This window comes from Pelecanus crispus, chromosome 10, assembly GCF_030463565.1.
Source record: "Pelecanus crispus isolate bPelCri1 chromosome 10, bPelCri1.pri, whole genome shotgun sequence".
NCBI classification, from domain to species: Eukaryota; Metazoa; Chordata; class Aves; order Pelecaniformes; family Pelecanidae; genus Pelecanus; species Pelecanus crispus.
Genome location: NC_134652.1, coordinates 8,478,375 through 8,497,651, shown reverse-complemented (window position 1 = coordinate 8,497,651; position 19,277 = coordinate 8,478,375). Strand labels below are relative to the sequence as shown.

General features: G+C 41.3%; 1 protein-coding gene across 1 annotated transcript in view; it reads left to right on the top strand.

The window, feature by feature from the left end:
* Positions 1 to 17,662, top strand: part of SLC18A2 (solute carrier family 18 member A2) — a 31,628-nt gene extending 13,966 nt beyond the window's left edge. Inside the window, exons 5-15 of the mRNA XM_075717294.1 lie at positions 929 to 1,021; positions 1,445 to 1,534; positions 1,644 to 1,687; positions 1,762 to 1,822; positions 7,063 to 7,158; positions 10,544 to 10,622; positions 10,888 to 10,939; positions 11,387 to 11,450; positions 12,578 to 12,697; positions 13,288 to 13,421; positions 16,090 to 17,662. Of these exons, the coding sequence (XP_075573409.1) occupies positions 929 to 1,021; positions 1,445 to 1,534; positions 1,644 to 1,687; positions 1,762 to 1,822; positions 7,063 to 7,158; positions 10,544 to 10,622; positions 10,888 to 10,939; positions 11,387 to 11,450; positions 12,578 to 12,697; positions 13,288 to 13,421; positions 16,090 to 16,194 (938 nt within the window). The 3' untranslated portion in view covers positions 16,195 to 17,662. The remainder of the gene's footprint in view (positions 1 to 928; positions 1,022 to 1,444; positions 1,535 to 1,643; positions 1,688 to 1,761; positions 1,823 to 7,062; positions 7,159 to 10,543; positions 10,623 to 10,887; positions 10,940 to 11,386; positions 11,451 to 12,577; positions 12,698 to 13,287; positions 13,422 to 16,089) is intronic.
* Positions 17,663 to 19,277: the final 1,615 nt, after the last annotated feature.

The window sequence follows — 19,277 nt, the reverse complement described above, 5'->3', positions numbered from 1 at the left end:
CCCCAAATCTCACAAATTCATTGAATTCTGATATCATTCTCTAACTTGTTCTTCAACTGTTCATGCAAACAATTTGATGTCTTCCATAATTTTCAGTGAGCATGTTAATCCACACAGGGCCTCTGCTCTTTTGATGCAAATGATGGACGGTATTCACTGAATGATCAATCATGCAATATTTTGTTTTCTTTTTCTGTGTAGCTGTGGACCTTATTTACTGAGTCCTACTTAAACCTTGTTTTGAAAACAGAATTGTTAATTTCTATGAGGACTCTTCTGCAACATTTAAATCTACTGTCCCAGTGCTTCACAAAAACACAAATGAATTAGGCTTCTTGTTTCCTTTTGTGAAATGAAAGTTCATCATCAAACACAGAAGTGAGGCACGTGAAAATAAAGCTCAAAAGAACCCTTTAATTTTGGATGCTGAACTTGAAATACTCATTTTTAAAGTAATCAGCTCTGCATAATACCTCATGCCCAGAGCACAGCTAGCACTGACCACAGTTATAGTTGTGAGTGGTCACCAGATCTTTGTGTCAAGCACCCCGAGTATAAATAACAGAAGGTGAATACTTGTCAAAAGCTTGGTTTCTGCTAGTTGAAAAGCATCATCTAAAAGCTCTGTGACAAAGAACCTAGCAAATCAGGGCATCATTAAATTACCCGAGTAATACTGTACAACAGAACATGGTCTTTGAGACCACTTACGTTGCCAAACCCCCTTTTGCTTCAAAGTGAATTCTATGGGCAGGGAATATACATATTTATATTTTTATATATATATACACACACACACACAGAGTTACCTGCTGTCATTTCTATATAATATTTAGTAAGGCTGGCAAATGGTGACTGTAAACGGTAGTACACGGATGCCTAATTTTGTGTTGTGCTTTTTTTTTTTTTTTTTTTTTTTTAATTTTAGGGATGGGCATGCTCGCCAGTGTGTATACAGATGATGAAGAGAGAGGCAACGCAATGGGAATTGCACTAGGAGGCCTTGCTATGGGAGTATTAGGTCAGTGAGTTGGAGGCTCTGCTGGCAAGAGAAACCACCCCCCAGCCTTCCCAAAGCATGTGCTTGCGACCTATGAAAGCAGCAGAAGAGTCATTGAGTGTGATGTTATCGTGCGGTCTCCAGATTAGATTCATGGTGCATGTTTAGAATAGTTTTTCCCACAGCAGCACATTTCTTATGTGGATACATATATCAGGCAATAATTTCTGAGATGTTTGGGGTTTATTTACATGGAAGAGTATTTTGGGGAGCGAAGAATATCGTTATCGTTATGATCAATGAGCTTTGTGGGGATTTTTAAATTGAGCTTTTTGGTCACTGAGTGCCAATAGCAGTAGCAGGATGCCTAAACGCTTGCAGAGAATATTTGTTGAGAGTCAGAGATGTGGCTTCACGGCTGTGTCTTTTCTTTCTCCCTGGCAGTGGGCCCACCTTTTGGGAGCATCATGTATGAGTTTGTGGGGAAGAGTTCTCCTTTCCTGGTGCTGGCAGCACTAGCTCTGTTAGATGGAGGTCAGTAAATACGAAGAGTCAATATCACCATGTAGCACATCCCCTTTTGTCTTACTACCATCTAACCCCCTTCTTGAAGAAATGTTACAGTATTGATTTCTTTTTGCAGCTGTTCAATTATTTGTTCTGCAGCCATCCAGAGCACAAGCAGAAGTAAGTATTAAGGTAAAACACTCGAGGCAATGGATGACAGTTTGCCTTTCCTAATCCAAGCTTTTGTTTCATAGAGTCAGAAGGGGACACCATTACTGACACTTTTGAAGGACCCGTATATCATTATTGCAGCAGGTATCAGACCCGTTGGTTTTTGTTTTTTTTTTTTCTTTAAACCAACCACTGGTGTTATACTTGGCATCCTGGAATGCCTCAGGCTGAGCTGGTTTAACAACATTGTCATTTGCTTGTTTCATTTACTCAAAGGAAAAAAAAAAATCTGTTGGTAATACAGGATGAATATACCAGTAGAAACAAAACAGGTAGAAAGTTTGAAATGTAGGTGTCTTTCCAGATGAGAGGACACTAGTGACTTGTGGTTGCTTGCTAAGGCAATGAATTGCTGCACCACACTGAGTTGTGGCCATGAAACTTTCTATGAGGCAAGTGAATAGGGCCAAGGCTTTCAGAGGGAGGGATTGCCAGCACATCACTGGCAGGCATAGGGAGTAATGCTGAACTTTGTTTCCATTTGAAGAAGGAGTGAGTTTTGTCTCCAGAGTGTAGATTATATTTCAGAAAAGGTCTGGGTTGAATGGTGAATGGCGTTTGGTATTGCATGTATCATTTGTCTAATGAGTCTTTCTGTCTCAAGGGAAGTTTGCCTTTTTGCGTTGCATTTTGTTGAACGTTTATTCTGAAGTCTGTAATTAAGCCTGGCCCTTTTTAATCTTCATAAAATATCTGAAAAGAGATCATAATTTTTACACGTTTTTTCCTTAATCCTAACCTGCTTGTCCAAGAAAACAATTCTTCCACGCGTTTTTTTGGGTTCACAGTTTCTCGGTGGTCTTAGGGAATGACCATTACCCTAACTCTTTGACTAGACACTTGGTCAAGTTCTGACTAAGGTTATACAAACACTTTTGCCTGAGAAATTCTTTGAGCATTAAAAGACCTTTTCATAGAATAAAAGTATTTGAGGGAAAAGAGTAGCAAAGACAGTAGCTGTCATAAGAGATCAGATCGATCATTCACCTAATTCACTGCCTTGCCTCTTACAGTGCTTAAAGCAGGTGCTGCAAGGTGAGGTTCATCTAGCATATAAAGTAGATTTCTGGAGAATAATGTAAACCCTGCCAAGGTCTGATCTGTGACAGAACTTGGTTTAAACCACAAAATATGCCCAGGGGACTGATTTCAAGGAGTACTTTTCTTGACTAAGACTTAGCTGTTCATGCCAAACTACCCATAGCCAAGGAAGAGAAAAGGTACCAAAGACCATGGATCCCACTATTTTGACCATGTCCCATGTCTGCTAAGACCAGGAATGGACTTTGTTCCCATTTTCTAACACATTCACATGGCATTCAATTTCTGCAGCTATTCTCTTCACTGAAGCTGTTTCAGCTGATGTTTCGGGGCTCTGTAAACCAGGGCTGCACAGTCTCAGGGCAGCAAAGTAGTGAAAAGATTCAGGGCTGGGTAGCCTGGAATCAGGACAGTGAGTGTCAGAGAGACCTTACCTTTACTGCCCCAGCTCTTTTTGCCTCTTGCTTCCCTGCACATGCCTGCAGGCACTGCTGGTGCCTCCTGTTTCCCCTTCCCATCTTTGATCCACAGCGGCTGGGCATGACCACAGGAAGAGAAAGGAAGGATGTACAGAGGGGTAGAAACATAAAGACCCTCTCTGTTCCCGTCCCTCCTGCTCTCACCGACTGCTCTGGGTGACCTGTCCCCCTCCCACCAGGCATCAGTGCCCAGGACCTGAAAAAGTCCCTGTGGTGGGTTACCAGCGGGGTTAGGTTCAGGACCCAGGGTCTGTGCCTCCCAGGACAGAGACTTCCCAGTGCTTGGACAGGATGGATGATGCTGATGTTCTCTAACCTCAGCCTCTTCTGCCCCTGCTTTATTTCCCAAGCAGACCAAATTTGTTTTATTCAGAGCTGAATGCCAAATACCAACTATAAGTTCAGCCTTTTATCTGCCCTACCAGTGTGCATCAGTCCAAATGCAGGTTTCTTGATGCACCAGAAATACACGGTTTAAATGTTAATTGCTTCAGTTTGGAAGTTGTTGATTTTTACAGCGAGAAGGGTCTGAAAGTTTCATTTGCTCTCCCTTACCTCAAGGAGTTTGGTGTTTTCCTTGCTCTGTTTTCTAAGATGGGAACTTCTGATCCTGATATTAACAGGGAAGGGTGGGTAAGCAGTTGGTTGGGATGGCAGGGTTAGCTCTGCGCTCTGACACCTTGAGGCAATCAGTCAAGGCATCGTGCCACATTTCTCCATATCTAAGCCAGGATAATATATCTTCTGTTTCACAAGGATGCTGTGAATGTAAATGTCCCACACTGTACGATGTTCAGATACAATGATTAGAGAGGAGAAGATTAAAAATCCCACTGGGTTTGCACTGCTCAGGGAGATCAGAGGTTTTGAATGGCTTTTAAGCCAGTTAATTACCTCATTAAAAAATTGACTGCATCTTTAGTGAGGTGAATTTTTAACCACAAGTGAAAACCAGGGCCATTTCAGGCATGCTGCAAATGGACTAACAGTTTAAGTGTTTCTTACACTCTCGATTTAGGTACGCTAATTTCATGGTATAAATTCAGATTCAATCTCCTGAGCGTGTGTCATACACTTGAGTCATAATTGTTTGTATTCCCAAAGTACAAGCACTTTCTGTCTAATTTGGCTTATCTATGGCACAATATTAGTCTTCAACACAAGGTGTCTTGAACTCAAGCATGGTGTTCTGTCTCTGAAAGTGTAACTTTTTCCCTTGATAACCCACGTTGCCTGTGAGTTAATAACATTGACTGTCAGAACAGGGAGGAGGCCAGTGCTCTCATTCACTCTCTATATCGCAGTCCCTACGGCCAGTCCTACTGCCTGGTCACCTTTGGTGCCAGCAATAGCTATTGCAGGATGCGCTGTGGCCATTTCTGTTGAAGATGCACTCACCTGTCCAGGTGGGGAGGTCACAGAGGTGTGGGCATCAGAGGGACAGGACCAGATGCAAACCTCTGCAGGAGAAAGGAAATGTGAGCAAATATAGACTCTGCCTCCTATGTGGATTGCGCCAGAGGTGATGCTTCGAAGTCAGTGCCTTCAGTACTCACTGACCCAGGCAAAAGAAATGTTACCAACACTTTTTGTCACTGCTGGTAGGAGCTCAGTGAATGAAGTCAATGTCATTCTCACAGCCAGACCTCAGTGACAGGGATTAAAGAAAAGTTAGGTGCTACAGGCTGACAAAGTTGCACTGACAGACAAGTTACTTTAAATTATCAGATCCAAAAAACAGAGTTCATGCGGATAACATCATCAGCACATGGGTTCTTGACAAGGTGTGCAACAGCTTTTCACTGGGCACCTGCTTTTTTACAGAAAAATACCAGTGATGTCTATGGCACTCTGTCAAAAAGCCAAGTGGGTTCTTAGCTGGGGATCCAGCTGGAAGGTTGCAACTTCACACCTTCTGGCCAGCACAGGGCATTTAATCTAATTTAAACAAGAAACACTGTAGGATTTATGCCCTTGAGACATGGCCCTCTAAAGAGAGGTCAGGTTGGTGTAAGACAGAGGAAAAAAAATTTTTTCTTCTTTTGGGGAAGCTTTGCTAAGGTAGCATAGTCTTTATCGGACTTTGCCCTGACTTTGCAGAGTACCAGCTCAGGCTCTCACTTTTCTCTTGGGGTGCATCCTAAAGATCAGAAGTACCTTTGTTACCATGTACCTGAGTACATTGGTAAGCTCTGGTGATGCTTCCTGACCTAACGAGAAGTAGATGTAACACACACGTGCATGCACACCTGTTACTCATTTCTTTGTGAAGTTTGTTAAGAGTAGAATAAGACCTTTGCTATTTAAGCCATCTCTGTTAGAATAGCTCTCCTTCCTCTGACTGCACTTTGTGTGGCCTGAAATGTTTTTCCAGCATCAAGGAAGCTGCTCGAGAGTGGCTGATTTTGGCTCAGAAGAGGGCAGCCCTGAGGTGTTTAACTGGGGCTCCTTACAGACACTACAAGCTAGTAGGAGCTTGCAGCAGAGTGGAAAGGTTAGCTTTAGATCTAGCCTTTCGTCTTTAGGGTAAAGCAGTGCTGAACTGTTGCTCCTTGCCCTGGGAAGGGAGCGAGCCAGCTAGCCTGCAAGTTCATTTTAGGAATTGTGGATACACGGTCTAATATATTCTGACAGGTTTGAGCAAAGAATGACATCAGTGCTCATTTTGTTTTGAACTGTATGATGAGGAACTTGTTCCAGGAGAAATAACATTTCTCTGACTTCAGACAAATTAAGTTTTTTTAAAAAAACAAGTAACATTTGGATGGTAAATGACTGCAAGCGTCTAGAATATTTTTCTAAATTTCAGAGGTTATAAATATTAGGAAGAAAAGTGGGAACACAAATTTGATGTTGTCACTTCTAGTGACTTCCTAACTGCCTTGAAAGTAATTTTGTAAGGGATTAGCAGAGGGGATGTGTCCTGTTGCTCTGCATTAGGCTTTGACTGTCTCGGGTTCTTTTGAGTAAGTGGGAAAGGCATCTTGAACCCAAAGAAATACCACAGGGTTTAATAATCCCTGCACTAAAGCTGAAATGCACTACTGAGGATAGACAGACTTGACACAAACCCACTGGAGTCTGGATCTGCAGGCAGTGGCGTAGGGCAGAGCTGAGCCAGCGGGCAAGACTGAATCAGCACCTGCACTGTTTGTTAGCCTTTGCGTCTGGGTGACTAAAGGTCCAGAAATTTGAAAGAGATCTGGAAGCATTTGAAATTCGTAGGGCTGGGCAAGGTCAGCCAGACCCATGCTTTGCTGCATGGACTTAATGGCTGCTAGCTATAGGATCTTGACACAAAATTCCCTTTTGTAGTGGACAGACATCTCTGTGGTTGTCTCTTGATTTTTTTAGGATCAAGACCTCCACATCCCATCATAGTCATTCTCAGATGACAGAGGCATAGGGTCAGAGCTTGTGCCTCTTACACAACAGGGCTCCAGTTTTGCCCCAGGAGACTAGGTAAAGACCAAGAGATTGTAGTTTTAGCTAATCATTCGTACAACAGTCAGACTACATGAACTTTCTAAATGTCATCAAGCTCACTGTAAACTTTCACATTATGAAAATAGCTTAACATTTATTGTAGAATTTCTAGGAGAATAGAAATATATAGAAAGTTAGTCTAAAGTGATTTTACATTCTGTTCTATTTAACATTAATCAACATCTGATGCATGACAAATAGGAAAGTAAAAAGCGCAATGTTTTATGTAAAAGCATCCATTCTTTGCATGACTTTTTGTTCATAGTCAAAAGAACTAATTACTACTACATTTTCTTTTTCCTCCCTTCTTTCTCTAAGGATCAATCTGCTTTGCAAACATGGCTATTGCTATGCTTGAACCAGCTTTACCCATCTGGATGATGGAGACGATGTGTTCAAAAAAATGGCAGCTTGGTAAAGTACAGTATATAATTTGCATCTCTACATTTTGTCTAATGACTGTCTCAGTTCTGGTCCTGTTAATGATGGTCTCCTTATATGCTTCAGGGTAGTAATTTTTTTTTTTTACTATTTTTAGATTGTCAGTCTTATACCTGCACAATTGCAAACATTCGTCCATAAGAAAAACAGGTAGTAGATTGATGTTATTGCAATAGAGGCTCCAGTAAGGGGAAACATTTGTATTGCAAGGAGAAATAGATGCAGGCAGCCACGGCACTGTGCTTGTCCAGGCTCCTTTGGGAGCTCGAGCAGCACATCTGGCAGTGAGTGTTGGCTGGGGCAGCTGCAAGATGCCCTGTGAGCTGCAGAGCCAGCCCAGAGGGGTAAAACAATTCGTTTGGGGTTTTTCCCAGAGGGAATCCTTTGTCAGTTCCCAGTCTGAATTGCCAGGAGCAGGCAGCCACAGAAATCTGCAGCAGGTGCACTATGTTTGGTGCAGAGCATGCCCATGCCAAGCCATACTCCTTCCAGGGCTGCTCCTGGCGATGTGTGGAAGAGGGGTGGCCTTTACTTAAAATGTAGCCACCAAGGACATGAGGAGCATTTTCCCTTGAATCTGATAGATTTTACACCCTTTCAGTGGTTACTTAGTCTTCCCATTCAACAGAAAGCAATGTCAGTGCCCCAACTTGGACCACCTTATAACTTGTAACACAGTCTCGGGAAACCAGTGTCCACAGGCAAACTGGGAATTTGTCCCATGTATCAGGTTAGACTAGAGAGTAAAACTGGGGCAGTTACTTTCTCTTTGAGATAAACAAGGCAGGGAAGAAAAAAAAAAAAAAAAGAAAAATGGACTAACTTCCAGTGAGTGTCAAACTGTGTGCTGGAGGTTGATGTGAATCATCTTCAGTGGGGGCTGCCTGGCTGTCGTGTACCACAACGCATAGTGCTGAGCTTCTGTATCGATCTGACAATGTTCACCATTTTAATGGTTTGTAGGAAAGAGTTACCACTACAAACGCAACATATATTTGATAATGTTAATGAGTGTTCTGTATTGTGTCATTTCACCAGGGTATTTTTTAGTATCAATATATGGCATTGGAAAGAAAAAGAAAAATTCTTCATGAAAATGATGTTCACCTAGCATCTGACTAATATGCCTACTCTATCTTAATGTAGGTGTCCCTACGCCATAGAGAAAGCATGAACTTTAGTTCTTATTAATGCAAACCCAGACCTAGGTGGCCATAGCTAGCAGTCCTTACTGTGCTGCTGTGCTGTTCAACATGGTAATGACTGCTAGCCTGTAATATAGCCAAACTAATGCACAAACTTAGATATTTTAAACCTCATGAAGAAAAAGAAAGATTGCTTACCTACCTCCCTCACTAGAGTTTCCTATTACTGGTGGAACAGAACCAAGATCTACAAATCTCTTAGTTGAACGGAGGTTCCTAGAAGGAAAAATATCCATTTTAAATTAAGACTAATTTTACCCCTTAATGGTATAAGTAATTGACTCCATTACTCTTTGTCTGATTTGACAGCATTAATTAAACTTTTAAAGCCACTTAAATTATATCTTGAACTGCAGAATTTTAAGCAAATTATTGTCTTATGCAATTTGGAGATCCAGCTGTTTGAAACATGATCTGAAGAAGGTATAAAAAAAAAACTTGATTTGATCGATTAATGTTACTGTGCACCAACCTGCAAGTCTTATTTAACAAGCCTTTGCAGTATTTTTTTCACATTTGTCAAGGTCTGCTATGTGTGACCATTTGGTATAAAAAAGATAGCTCCAAGCCATACCGAAGTAGCTGCAGTTACACAGGTGAAAATGTTTCCCCAGCACCACTGTTGTAACCCACAAGGATTTTAATCACAGGATATTGCTGGGCTAAAAATTCCGTCTCGATTATTTTCTTATGAATATCAGAGAGATAGGAAGGAAGATGGATAGGCAGGAAATGAGAAAATCTTTGTTGCCTTGGTGAAAGATGAGGAGCATATACACTTAAAGGAAATGATTTGATTGTGTACCATAATGTCACGGCAGCTTTCAAAATCTGAATTACCTGATTTAACAATGACCAAATAGAAGGCTTGCATGGCATGTGCTAATTTGTCAGACTTTCCCAGTTTTATCAGGTTTTCCAGTTCTTTTTTTCTTAAGAAGATGCAAAATGTAAGAGGAACAACAGAAAAATACTGTGTCTTATTTCTTCCACCCAGCTCTGTTCCACAAGGATCCAACATTAAGCACAGCCACCCCTTTCCTCTGCCCCTCGGATATTTCTCATACAATGTCTTCTCCTCCAAGGCAGTCCCTGCTCCCAGACACATCTGCATCGTCCTCCCTGGTGCTCTCCAGGCAGCCAAGGCAATGGTGCACCACGCTCTCCATTAGCATTTCTTCCTTTGACATTCCCCCTCCGGCTGGCTCCTGCCCTGTGACTTACATGTAGGGAGAAGATGAATCCTCAAGTACAGACTGTAATTGGCTTTTCAACCAGAGATATTTCCGGCCACCATGCAGCCAGCGTCTACTCCAGATACAGCTGCTGTGGTGGAAACCTCAGGACTAGAAAAAATTGCTGGTCCCAACAGTATGTTTTTCTGAGTGGATGTGGGGGAGATGGGAGGGTCCGGGTACCCTCCCATCAGGGTCAGGAGGGATTTACTTGGGTGCCCTCATCTGCAAGTCATTACAGAGAATTATTTTTTTTTAATATAAACCAATAACTGATTTTTTTTAAACCAAACTCTTACTGTAAATATATTGGCTAAATAATTTCAGAACCATGATTTTAAGGTTTCTTCATCTTTACGTTATTGATATATGCTTGGCTTCAGTTGCTGCTTGACCAAGGACCATATTGCGGCATTGCAAACTCGAGGCCTCAAGGCATTCACAGGCGTGGAGGGGGACCGTGACTTGCAAAGCCACAGCGGCAGTCCTGCTGTCCCCTCCTCCAGGGAGGGATTTGCCCACCCCTGACCGTTCTGGGCTTGCTGCATGTGTGGAGCATATGCTCCATAAGCCATGCAACCGCAAAAGAGTTGCTTTCCTTGACCTATCCCAAAGCCTATTGTAGTTAGATATAAACTTTTTGCTCTTTGTTGTTCCGTCCCCTCTCCGATGCAAGTTCTTGTAGCTGATGCTGAAAAACTCTTTTCAAAGGTGATACATGCCTCCTGTGTTTCATAGATGATGTCCTTAGATTTCATGAGAAGGCTGCAACAAACCGGATATTTGATTTTTTTGGGTTATGCACAAAGACTTTATTAGATGAGTTCAAATCAAAATTGCAGTGTCTGGAATTTATTAGTTTCTTCTAACACTTCACTAAAATCCTTGCTGATAAAATATCTCATTCATATTTTTCAGGCGTTGCTTTTCTTCCAGCTAGTGTCTCTTATCTCATTGGGACTAATCTTTTTGGGATACTTGCGCACAAAATGGGAAGGTATGCTTAATTTTAAAATGCTAATAATCTTCCAGTCTGTTCATGTACGTTTCCAGTGTTTCCCAGGGCATTTTATTGATAGTGGAAATTATTAAAGTTTGTTCTATAGTAGCAAAATTGCTTTTTGAACATGTTGCTACTTTGGTTGTGTAACTCAGCACTTCAGACACGACTTTGAAACATTCAAGATCAGCTCTAACATCTCAGTATCACTGTCTAACATCTCAGTAGCACTGATCTCTGCGTGATGTTTCTTCTTTGATAGGTGGCTTTGTGCTTTACTTGGGATGTTAATCGTGGGAATAAGTATTTTATGCGTAAGTAGAAGATCATGTATCTTTCAAACCATCTAAATGTTCATATGTTCATCTTCAAATATGTGCTTTCCCCATGGGATTTTGCTGAAGTTTCTGCTTTATGATAAGTTATTAAACAATGTGTAGTTAATAGGTTCCAGATCCGAATTTTGAGTGCTTCCAAATTTCAGTGCTTGAATTCTTTTGAAGGAAGACTGGCTCTGAAAGGAGGAGGATGATCCTTTTTTGAGCTGTCACTCAACAGTTTATTCTTGCTCATAATAGCAAGTGTGTCAGTGGTTTAATGGCACAGTTGTCTGAAACAGTAGCCCAGAACAAGGATCAAACTCTAACTTGTACATCTATACCAAGTGTGCTGTAACTACTCTGAGAATTTATCTTAGAAAAAGAAAACTAACATCATTAGCATGTGCAGTGTGACTTAACTCCCTGAAATTTCATTTATAGGTACCGTTTGCTAAAAACATTTATGGACTCATAGCACCAAATTTTGGAGTCGGATTTGCCATTGGTAAGAAGAATTCCACTGACTTCTTACAGTCTGTTCGTTCTGTAAAAATGATTTTGTATGAAGTTACATGGAAAATTAGTTTTGCTGCCATTCTGATCTGACAGAGTGAAGCCTGAGTTGGGGCCCAAACTGGTAGGTAGAGCAAGAAGGATTAAAGGGCAGTGCTCAGGTAGTTTAAACCAGGCTGCTGTTAGACAAGCTCGATTCTGAAGTCTGTCCAGAATTGCTCCATCAACCTAAACAGATCTTTCAAACTGTCCGTGAATTTATACCTTGTTTTCAGGAATGAAGCAATGCACTGCCCAAAACCCAGTCTTTCCTGTTGTTCATAGAAAAAAACCAAAAACCAAAAACCAAACAAACAAAAAAAACCAAAAAACAAAACCCAAAAAAACAGGCTTAAATTTTTGTTCATTGATAGGAATTCCCAAGCCCACGCACATTTACTCTCTTTCAAATAGTACGTGTGAACTTTGCTTATGCTGGCTCACGCAGTCAGGCCAGCGTAGGGGCCATGGCTTGGCTTTTAGAGCTTGGCTGGTCAGCAAAAGTTCTGGGGCATCTTCACGCAGAGCGATGTGTAGTTAGGAAAGAAGATACAGGCACAACTATGAATCCCCAGTATCGCGGCAGTTTTGTCAGCTGTCTTGTGCTGTTTCTTGCTAGCAAAGAAAATGTGGCTCAAAAGACCTGTCAAAATCACCATAATAATTTTGATTGACTGGATGCTAATGCAATCTTTTAGGCCTAAAGTACGTGTAAGTTCATACAAAATAATTTTCCCCTAAATGAAAGTTACTTGGCTGGTAATGTGAGATAGGAGTCTTTGCACGGAGAGTTACTGGGAAGCGGCTGACATGCTCTAAGCTCGCATCTCTCTTGTCCTCTGGCAAGTGTCACATGTAGACATCTATACATGTCCATATGTGGCCTCAGACACAGTAAAGACCTTAAAAAGCATGGATAATATGGTCTATTTTAACACAAATCTTTTGCTTATTTAAGAATAAGCAGCCTTTTAGTTGCTTTTGCATCCCTTTTTAGCACACAGTTGGCCAAAACATTAAAAGAAAAAAAAGAAAAAAGGCAGTCTTTTCCTGAAGTATGTTTTTCTCCCTCACACCCAGGAATGGTGGACTCCTCCATGATGCCAATTATGGGCTACCTCGTAGATCTGCGTCATGTGTCAGTCTACGGCAGCGTGTACGCAATAGCTGATGTTGCCTTTTGCATGGGCTTCGCCATAGGTAAGTCCGGCCTTTTCCTGCCTATAATGCACCTGACAGTTAAGAGAAATATGCTATGATGGTAGGTGTGAATCCCAGCGGCACTCGTGGGCTTTATGACCTGGGGTGGTTATTTTCTACAAGACATCAGAAACAGAGGGAAAGGACGCAGGGAATTGTGTTTGGCATCTGTTCCTCTCCTCTGCCGTGATGCCGTGCTCAGCTTCGTTAGCTGTAAGAGGCTTGAAGGCGGCAGGCACTGAACACAAATAGCATATCCTAGGAAAGAGGTCTTGCAACATTTAAAACTAACGCAGGAGCCGTGCTACTAATAGTTTGAGAGGGGAATAACTCCCCGGTGAACGAACCCCTGCCTCCTTGAGCGCATGACACAGGTGCCCCGGGAGCCCCTAGGAGCATCTCCGATTTCTTCAATGAATGTGGATAATAGAGCCAGAAAAGGTTTATGTTATAATTACAAACACGTCTTTACATTCCTCAAATCAATTTGTAAAGCAGGAGTTCTGTATATAAAATTATTGGTGTTTAAAGTGACTGCTGCAAATTTTACATCTGAGCAGTATTCAGAAAAAGGTTTTTATTTATCCAAGGTCCCTCTGCTGGTGGTGCCATTGCAAAGGCCATTGGATTTCCATGGCTCATGACAATTATAGGGATTGTGGATATCCTTTTCGCTCCTCTGTGCTTTTTCCTTCGAAGTCCACCTGCCAAAGAGGAGAAAATGGTAAGCATAATGTGGTTTCTTTCTTTTGTGTTTGGGTGGTTGGTTTTTTTTTTTTTTTTCCCAGTGAAACAAATGAGAACTTATTTCTGCATCTTCGCCTCTAACTTCCCCAGAATGGGACCAGCACAGTTTATTTCACTCTCATGCATCACCTTTGGAATGAACTCCCCCTTCTTTGTATGTCCAAGATGTATAAGTAACAGCTTTTTATTAGTTACATGTTACAAAGTCACAGATTTGATTATCATGAAACAGGGTCCAGCAGACATTCATCTGCAACAGCATACGCTGTGGTGGAGTCAGTGTAAAAGGCATTTTTGTTTTCCTCTAAGTGCCAGACATGTATTGACCAAGTACTCAATGTATTTCATTCCTTTTTGTGCCTCAACCTGTTTTCTTCATGGTCTTCCACAGTATATTTTGCACCATATTTTTTTCCTCTTCCTTGTTCCTCCATACAGATCACCTGCCCTTACAAATGAATGGCTTCTTTTATCCTATCTGTACCACAGGTCTTATCCTGGCTCTTTCTTTTTTAATATAACTTAATTTTATAGAGTGGTCCATGCTCCCCAGCCACTCTGTGGTACAAAAGAAGAACGATGCTTGGCCAAATCAGCAAACTTGCCCAGTCCCCTGCAACCTGCAGCGGGTATCTAGGGACGAGTCTCAGAGCAGGCGAGTGTGTTCTGACACATCCCTAAAATCAGGGGCTAACAGATCCAAGTCAAAAGTGACTGTGATTAACAGCCTTTAACAGAGCTTTTCCCCCCATTTCTCCCAATCAACATTCACATTTGCTCTCATGTAAAAGTCTACTTTCCACAAGACCTGGAATAAGGAGTTTCCCTGCTTATTCCCTGAGTTCTGCCCCAGGACAGCCATCAGTGTGCCTGCAGGAACATTTCGCTCCTTCCCTCCTATCGCTCACTGTTTGCCTAGTCTGTCACCCCCAAAAAACAAGATTCCTGCTTTGCTTTGGTAGTCCTTTTCCTTCACTTCCCCTCCTATACCGTTCTCCTCTCTGCCTTCCTTTCCCATTTCTGTACCTCAATTTGCCCTTTCATATAATGGCCTTTATCTGCTCCCCTACTCTGCTGTTGCAAGACTTGCTGTTCCTATAGATTTATACTGGATCAGGTTCAAAAGCCCTCTTACTGCAGGTGGGGATCCATTGCTTTATTCACTAGGTTTCCTCTGCTCAGCAAGATGATGGGGAAGTCCTGAAGGAATTACAAGGCAGTGCAATCCCTGTCATGATTCCAGGGCTAGGAGAGTCCTGGAAAGCAAGGACCAATCTTTGCTGCAACATCTGTCACCATCTGTAGGTCTAGCCCACCCAGCACATCATCCTTCCTCAAACTGAACAAGGTTGACTTGGGCATAAAATGTAGTTGTTAGTTGTTTATCTGGGTGAAAAGAAAATGTAATTTTGCATGGCTATGGTCTTACTATGCAGCACCACATCTCTGCAAGGTAAGAACAGAACCTGCTGCGTATGCTGCTCATGCTTTGTACTGGCATGAGCAGAACAGAAGGTGGAAAAATGAATCTTGTTGAAATAGTGGTATACGCAAGGCCAGAGACCTTTTGTTTTGCACATATTTGGACTGCAGAATCCCAGAGATTCCAGTTAATCCCTTGTCATGACCTTTGCAGGCTGTGCTTTGCACACTGACTAAGCCTGAGGAACAGAAAGAAAAAAAAAAAAAAAAAAAAAAAAAAGAAGAGCTACTGTTGTTTGCCAGAGATACGAAGTTTATCATGTGCTTTTCTGGTCACTGACAGGGTTTCACATACAACATGGTGATCACTAAAGGGACACGATCTCTCCCCACAGCTTAAACCCCTTCCGTTGTCTGCCCACTAACATACCTTTAAATGCAAAGTGTCTCCTAGTCCCAAAGTGGCTTGTGTCAGTGAACTGATGTGCCATTTCTTTCAGTTTTGAAAAGAGTCAAAAGGAGGGTCTCTGCTTTGTGCTCTTTGCTCAATTAATTAAAAACCAAACTTAATCACACTCAAGATGAAATACGCTACACAACTGCTCTGAGTACAGACTCTGATTGTCCTAGGAAAAATTCATCCCGAAGGATCTGAGTACAGACTCTGTCCTAGGAAAAATTCATCCTGAAGGATCCAATGCTGTGGTTGGCCCCTAGCTACAATAATCACTTTTAGCTTGCCATGAGTGTGAAGTCACAATACTTGGCCCACCACTCTCAGCAGAGCCCAGTTATGTGGTCCTGGAGCTCCACAGAAAGGGGTGGGAAAAGAAGAGCTAGGAAGGGAGACTCAGCGCGAGGCAGTAGCACTGCTCTTGCTCATTCATCCAGCTTTTAATAGATGGAGATCAAATATAGGAGGGGTAAATGACTGTAACTGGTGAGCAGGTACATGTATTTCAATTTACTGGGTGGGCTGAACTACCGGTTCCACTAAGGTAATAGAAATTGGCTGGCGATGTCTTTAGGGCCAAGACCCCACCTCGCGCAGACCTACGGACTTGATTTACTCTCAGTGAAATCAGTTTGGGTTCTGCTTTGACGGAGGCCAGGTGAATCCCTGAACGGTGGCTGCAGCTGGATGGCTGCGTGGTGGAGCCAGCCCCAGCCCTGGGCCGGATGCTAAGCAGCAACGCCAATATTCACGCTCTCTTCTCTTTCAGGCGATACTCATGGATCACAACTGTCCCGTGAAAACAAAAATGTACACCCAGAACAACATCCAGTCCTACCCCATAGGTGATGAAGAATATGAAAGTGATGAATAACATGGAAAGCCACGTAACATGTTTTGGTGTACAAAATGCAGTGTTTCACGTGAAACATCTCATCCAGAAATAGGTTTTAGTCGTACTGTACATTTAATAGTGAAATGGTCAAAAAAAACCAAAGGTGTATTATTCATCGCCCATGGTTATAAAGCAGACTGCTAACCGCCTTATAAGGGGGGGAAAGCTTTTATAGAGGATTTGTATAATGTCAATCTTTATTTTGTGTATTTAATTTTATTGAATATTACACTATATTTTTTATTAAATGTGTAGTATAAATCTGTATAAACATGTGAATTTTAACTATTTGGTTTTTTTAAAATCAATACATCAACACACAATAGTTCGTATTTTGCTTGGAGTTGTAAGTTACTGGCAAGAGCTTGGGCCTTTCTTATGTAATTGGAAGGGAAAAAAAATAAAAGCAAAGCTCAAAGATAACCTATCCAGTTTGCATCCTTTTAAATTGTACCCTTGTCAGTACACTGAGAGGAGCCGAAGGCTGGAATTCAGACTGTAGACACAGCTCTGACTTTTTTGATCAACCATAGATCATACATCAGTAAAATAAAAGGCACAACTTCTTTGCCAATTTCAGAAATGAGCTCTACCTGAACCACTCACAGAATGGTAGGGAAAACAGTATTTTAAGCAGATGAGTGTACTGCTATGAGTCAGTACTATTTAATGAAGTTTTCATTAGCTAACCGGTTGTGCAATGTGAAGCCCTCAGCCACACACCACCAGGTAACCCAGTAGGTGTGAACGGGCGCTGTTCCTTTCCCTTAAAGGGACTAAGAACAGCATAAAGATACTTTTTCTATTTCTAGCTTTTCAATCTTTTATTTTTAACATATCTCAACTTTATTTTAGGTGCATCTTAAGCGACTGGTTAAGAAAAGCTGCAGCATCAGAGTGTTTAGTCTTCGCCTGTACTGAAAGTAAGACAGTAACTTAAGCAGTTCAAACAAATAAAGCTATTTTACATGCATTTGCATACTCTTCTAGAAATGGAATACATATTTATTTTTAAAAAAATGAAGTTAAAGTATCAACTTTGCTAACAATAATGAAAAGAAAAAAGAGACGCCGAGTTTGCTGCCAACATCTCTTAACATTTGGGGGAATAATACAGGAAAGGCACTGTATTTGGCAGTCCCTATCTGCACAGAGAAAAATCAAACTTTTAGAGAAAGCGCTTTAAAACAATCCCAATGCCCTTATCAACCGTGGTGTATGTTTTCATTTGTAAAATAAAAATCTTTATGTGCCTTCTTTCATGTAACTGCAGATTGTTTATGTCCTACAGCATAGATACTATGTTTACATATAGTTTTGTAAAGTGTATATACTATGGTCAGAAAATATTAAAAAATATAGTGGATCAAACTTCAAGAATTGCTTTGTCAATAATTATGCATTCAGACCGCATTAAAATAAAAGTTGTCTAAAAGAAGTTCATGATCTATTGTAATAAGGTAAAAATAATAATAATAATAAAAAAAATCCCCCTCATGCTTTGCCTTATGCATTGTGCTTTACTGTATAGCGGGAGGTGTGGGGGGAAGGAAGCCAACAAATATTTCAGGTCTTGGGAAAGCACTCTTCATTTCTAGTCCATTTGTAACTGAGGACAAATATCTTCAGTCCAGGTCATAAATGCACACAACCTGTTCAGGTAACCACGATGCTTCCAAAACCACTCGTCATTTTCTGTTCTGTTCTTCTGAAATATATAAGAGATGGAAGTCCTTCCTTCAAAGCCAAAAGGTGTTTGGGGACAGACATCAATGCAGCAAAACCCAAGATTCTGCAGTATGTTGAGTACTCCACTGCCACTGGATAAGTGACCATTGTGCGTAGCGATGATTATTTACATCAGGTTCAGATTTTAATGTTGTAGATCATTTGGATACTTGAAACTTTGCCCCAAGATAAGTTGTTTTACTTAGCTTCACTGAACTCTTTTGGTCAACATCAAATTGTTAATGCATTTAAATTTGAAATTAATATACCAGTGTTAGAATTCTAAAGTATCACACAACATGTTATTTGCCAGCTGATTAACCAATGTATTGCTTAAATTCACAAGTGTAAAAGTAATGCAAACGTAGCAACTTACACATGGGAAAAAAAAAAAAAAAAAGAGCATAGAATGGCTCACTTCATGGCCTAGTTTTGCACTTTTGACCAGATCAAAATTTGAGGAAGAGTTCCCATTTAATGCAACACAAAATGAGCATGAGAAGGTGGCCCAAGGACAGATGAACTGATCACGTTCCTCTTTGCAGCTGGAGCCAGGTTTGCACCGGGGCCTTACAGACCAGCACCCACCACGGGCTGCTCAGCAGCCCCACAGCAGCCCCACGCAGCTCAGTCTGGCTCCCCCAGAAGCCAGCAGACAGCAGCCGAGTGCCACACGGACACCCGTGCTTGGGCTTTCTACACCACCTTTTCCCAAAACCAAACCAACCAACCAACCGAGACACCTAGCAGTTGTTCTACATTTTGGATTTTCTGTGCCATGGAGGAATAAGTAATCAAACACAAACCCTTTTTGCTGACAGCCAGGAAGTAACTTCAGTCACAGGAAACAAAAAAAATTTGGGTTCTTTCGTATTTTGTATATTTTTATCTGTGTCACTTCAAGTGAGATAAAGTCAATTAGTTCATTTGCGCCCACACCTTAGTCCTCCCCTGCAGCTGTAAGCTTCCATGCGTGTTTTATTTCAGACTTGAGGGAAAACCCCCATTGATAAGGAATTCTAAGGAAAAACTGATTAGATAAAAATGAACTAGTAAACCAGTAAGGATTTGTTTAGTCATCCATTAACATTTTCTGAAGGACAGGGCAAGTCAGAAGAATTTTTATGTAACTTCAATGGTGGTGATTATCACCAATAATTTAATAGCAGTATTATTTGAGCAGTGCTTGGAGGTCTGTAAAAAAAAAAAAGCCAAAATACAAACATCCTTAGCATTTTATAGATCATCTAGCTACACAAAGAATCTACTGGAATCACCAATTTGAAAGAAATCTATGTCTGCTATTAAACTGTGTAGAATGAAAATAAATGCAT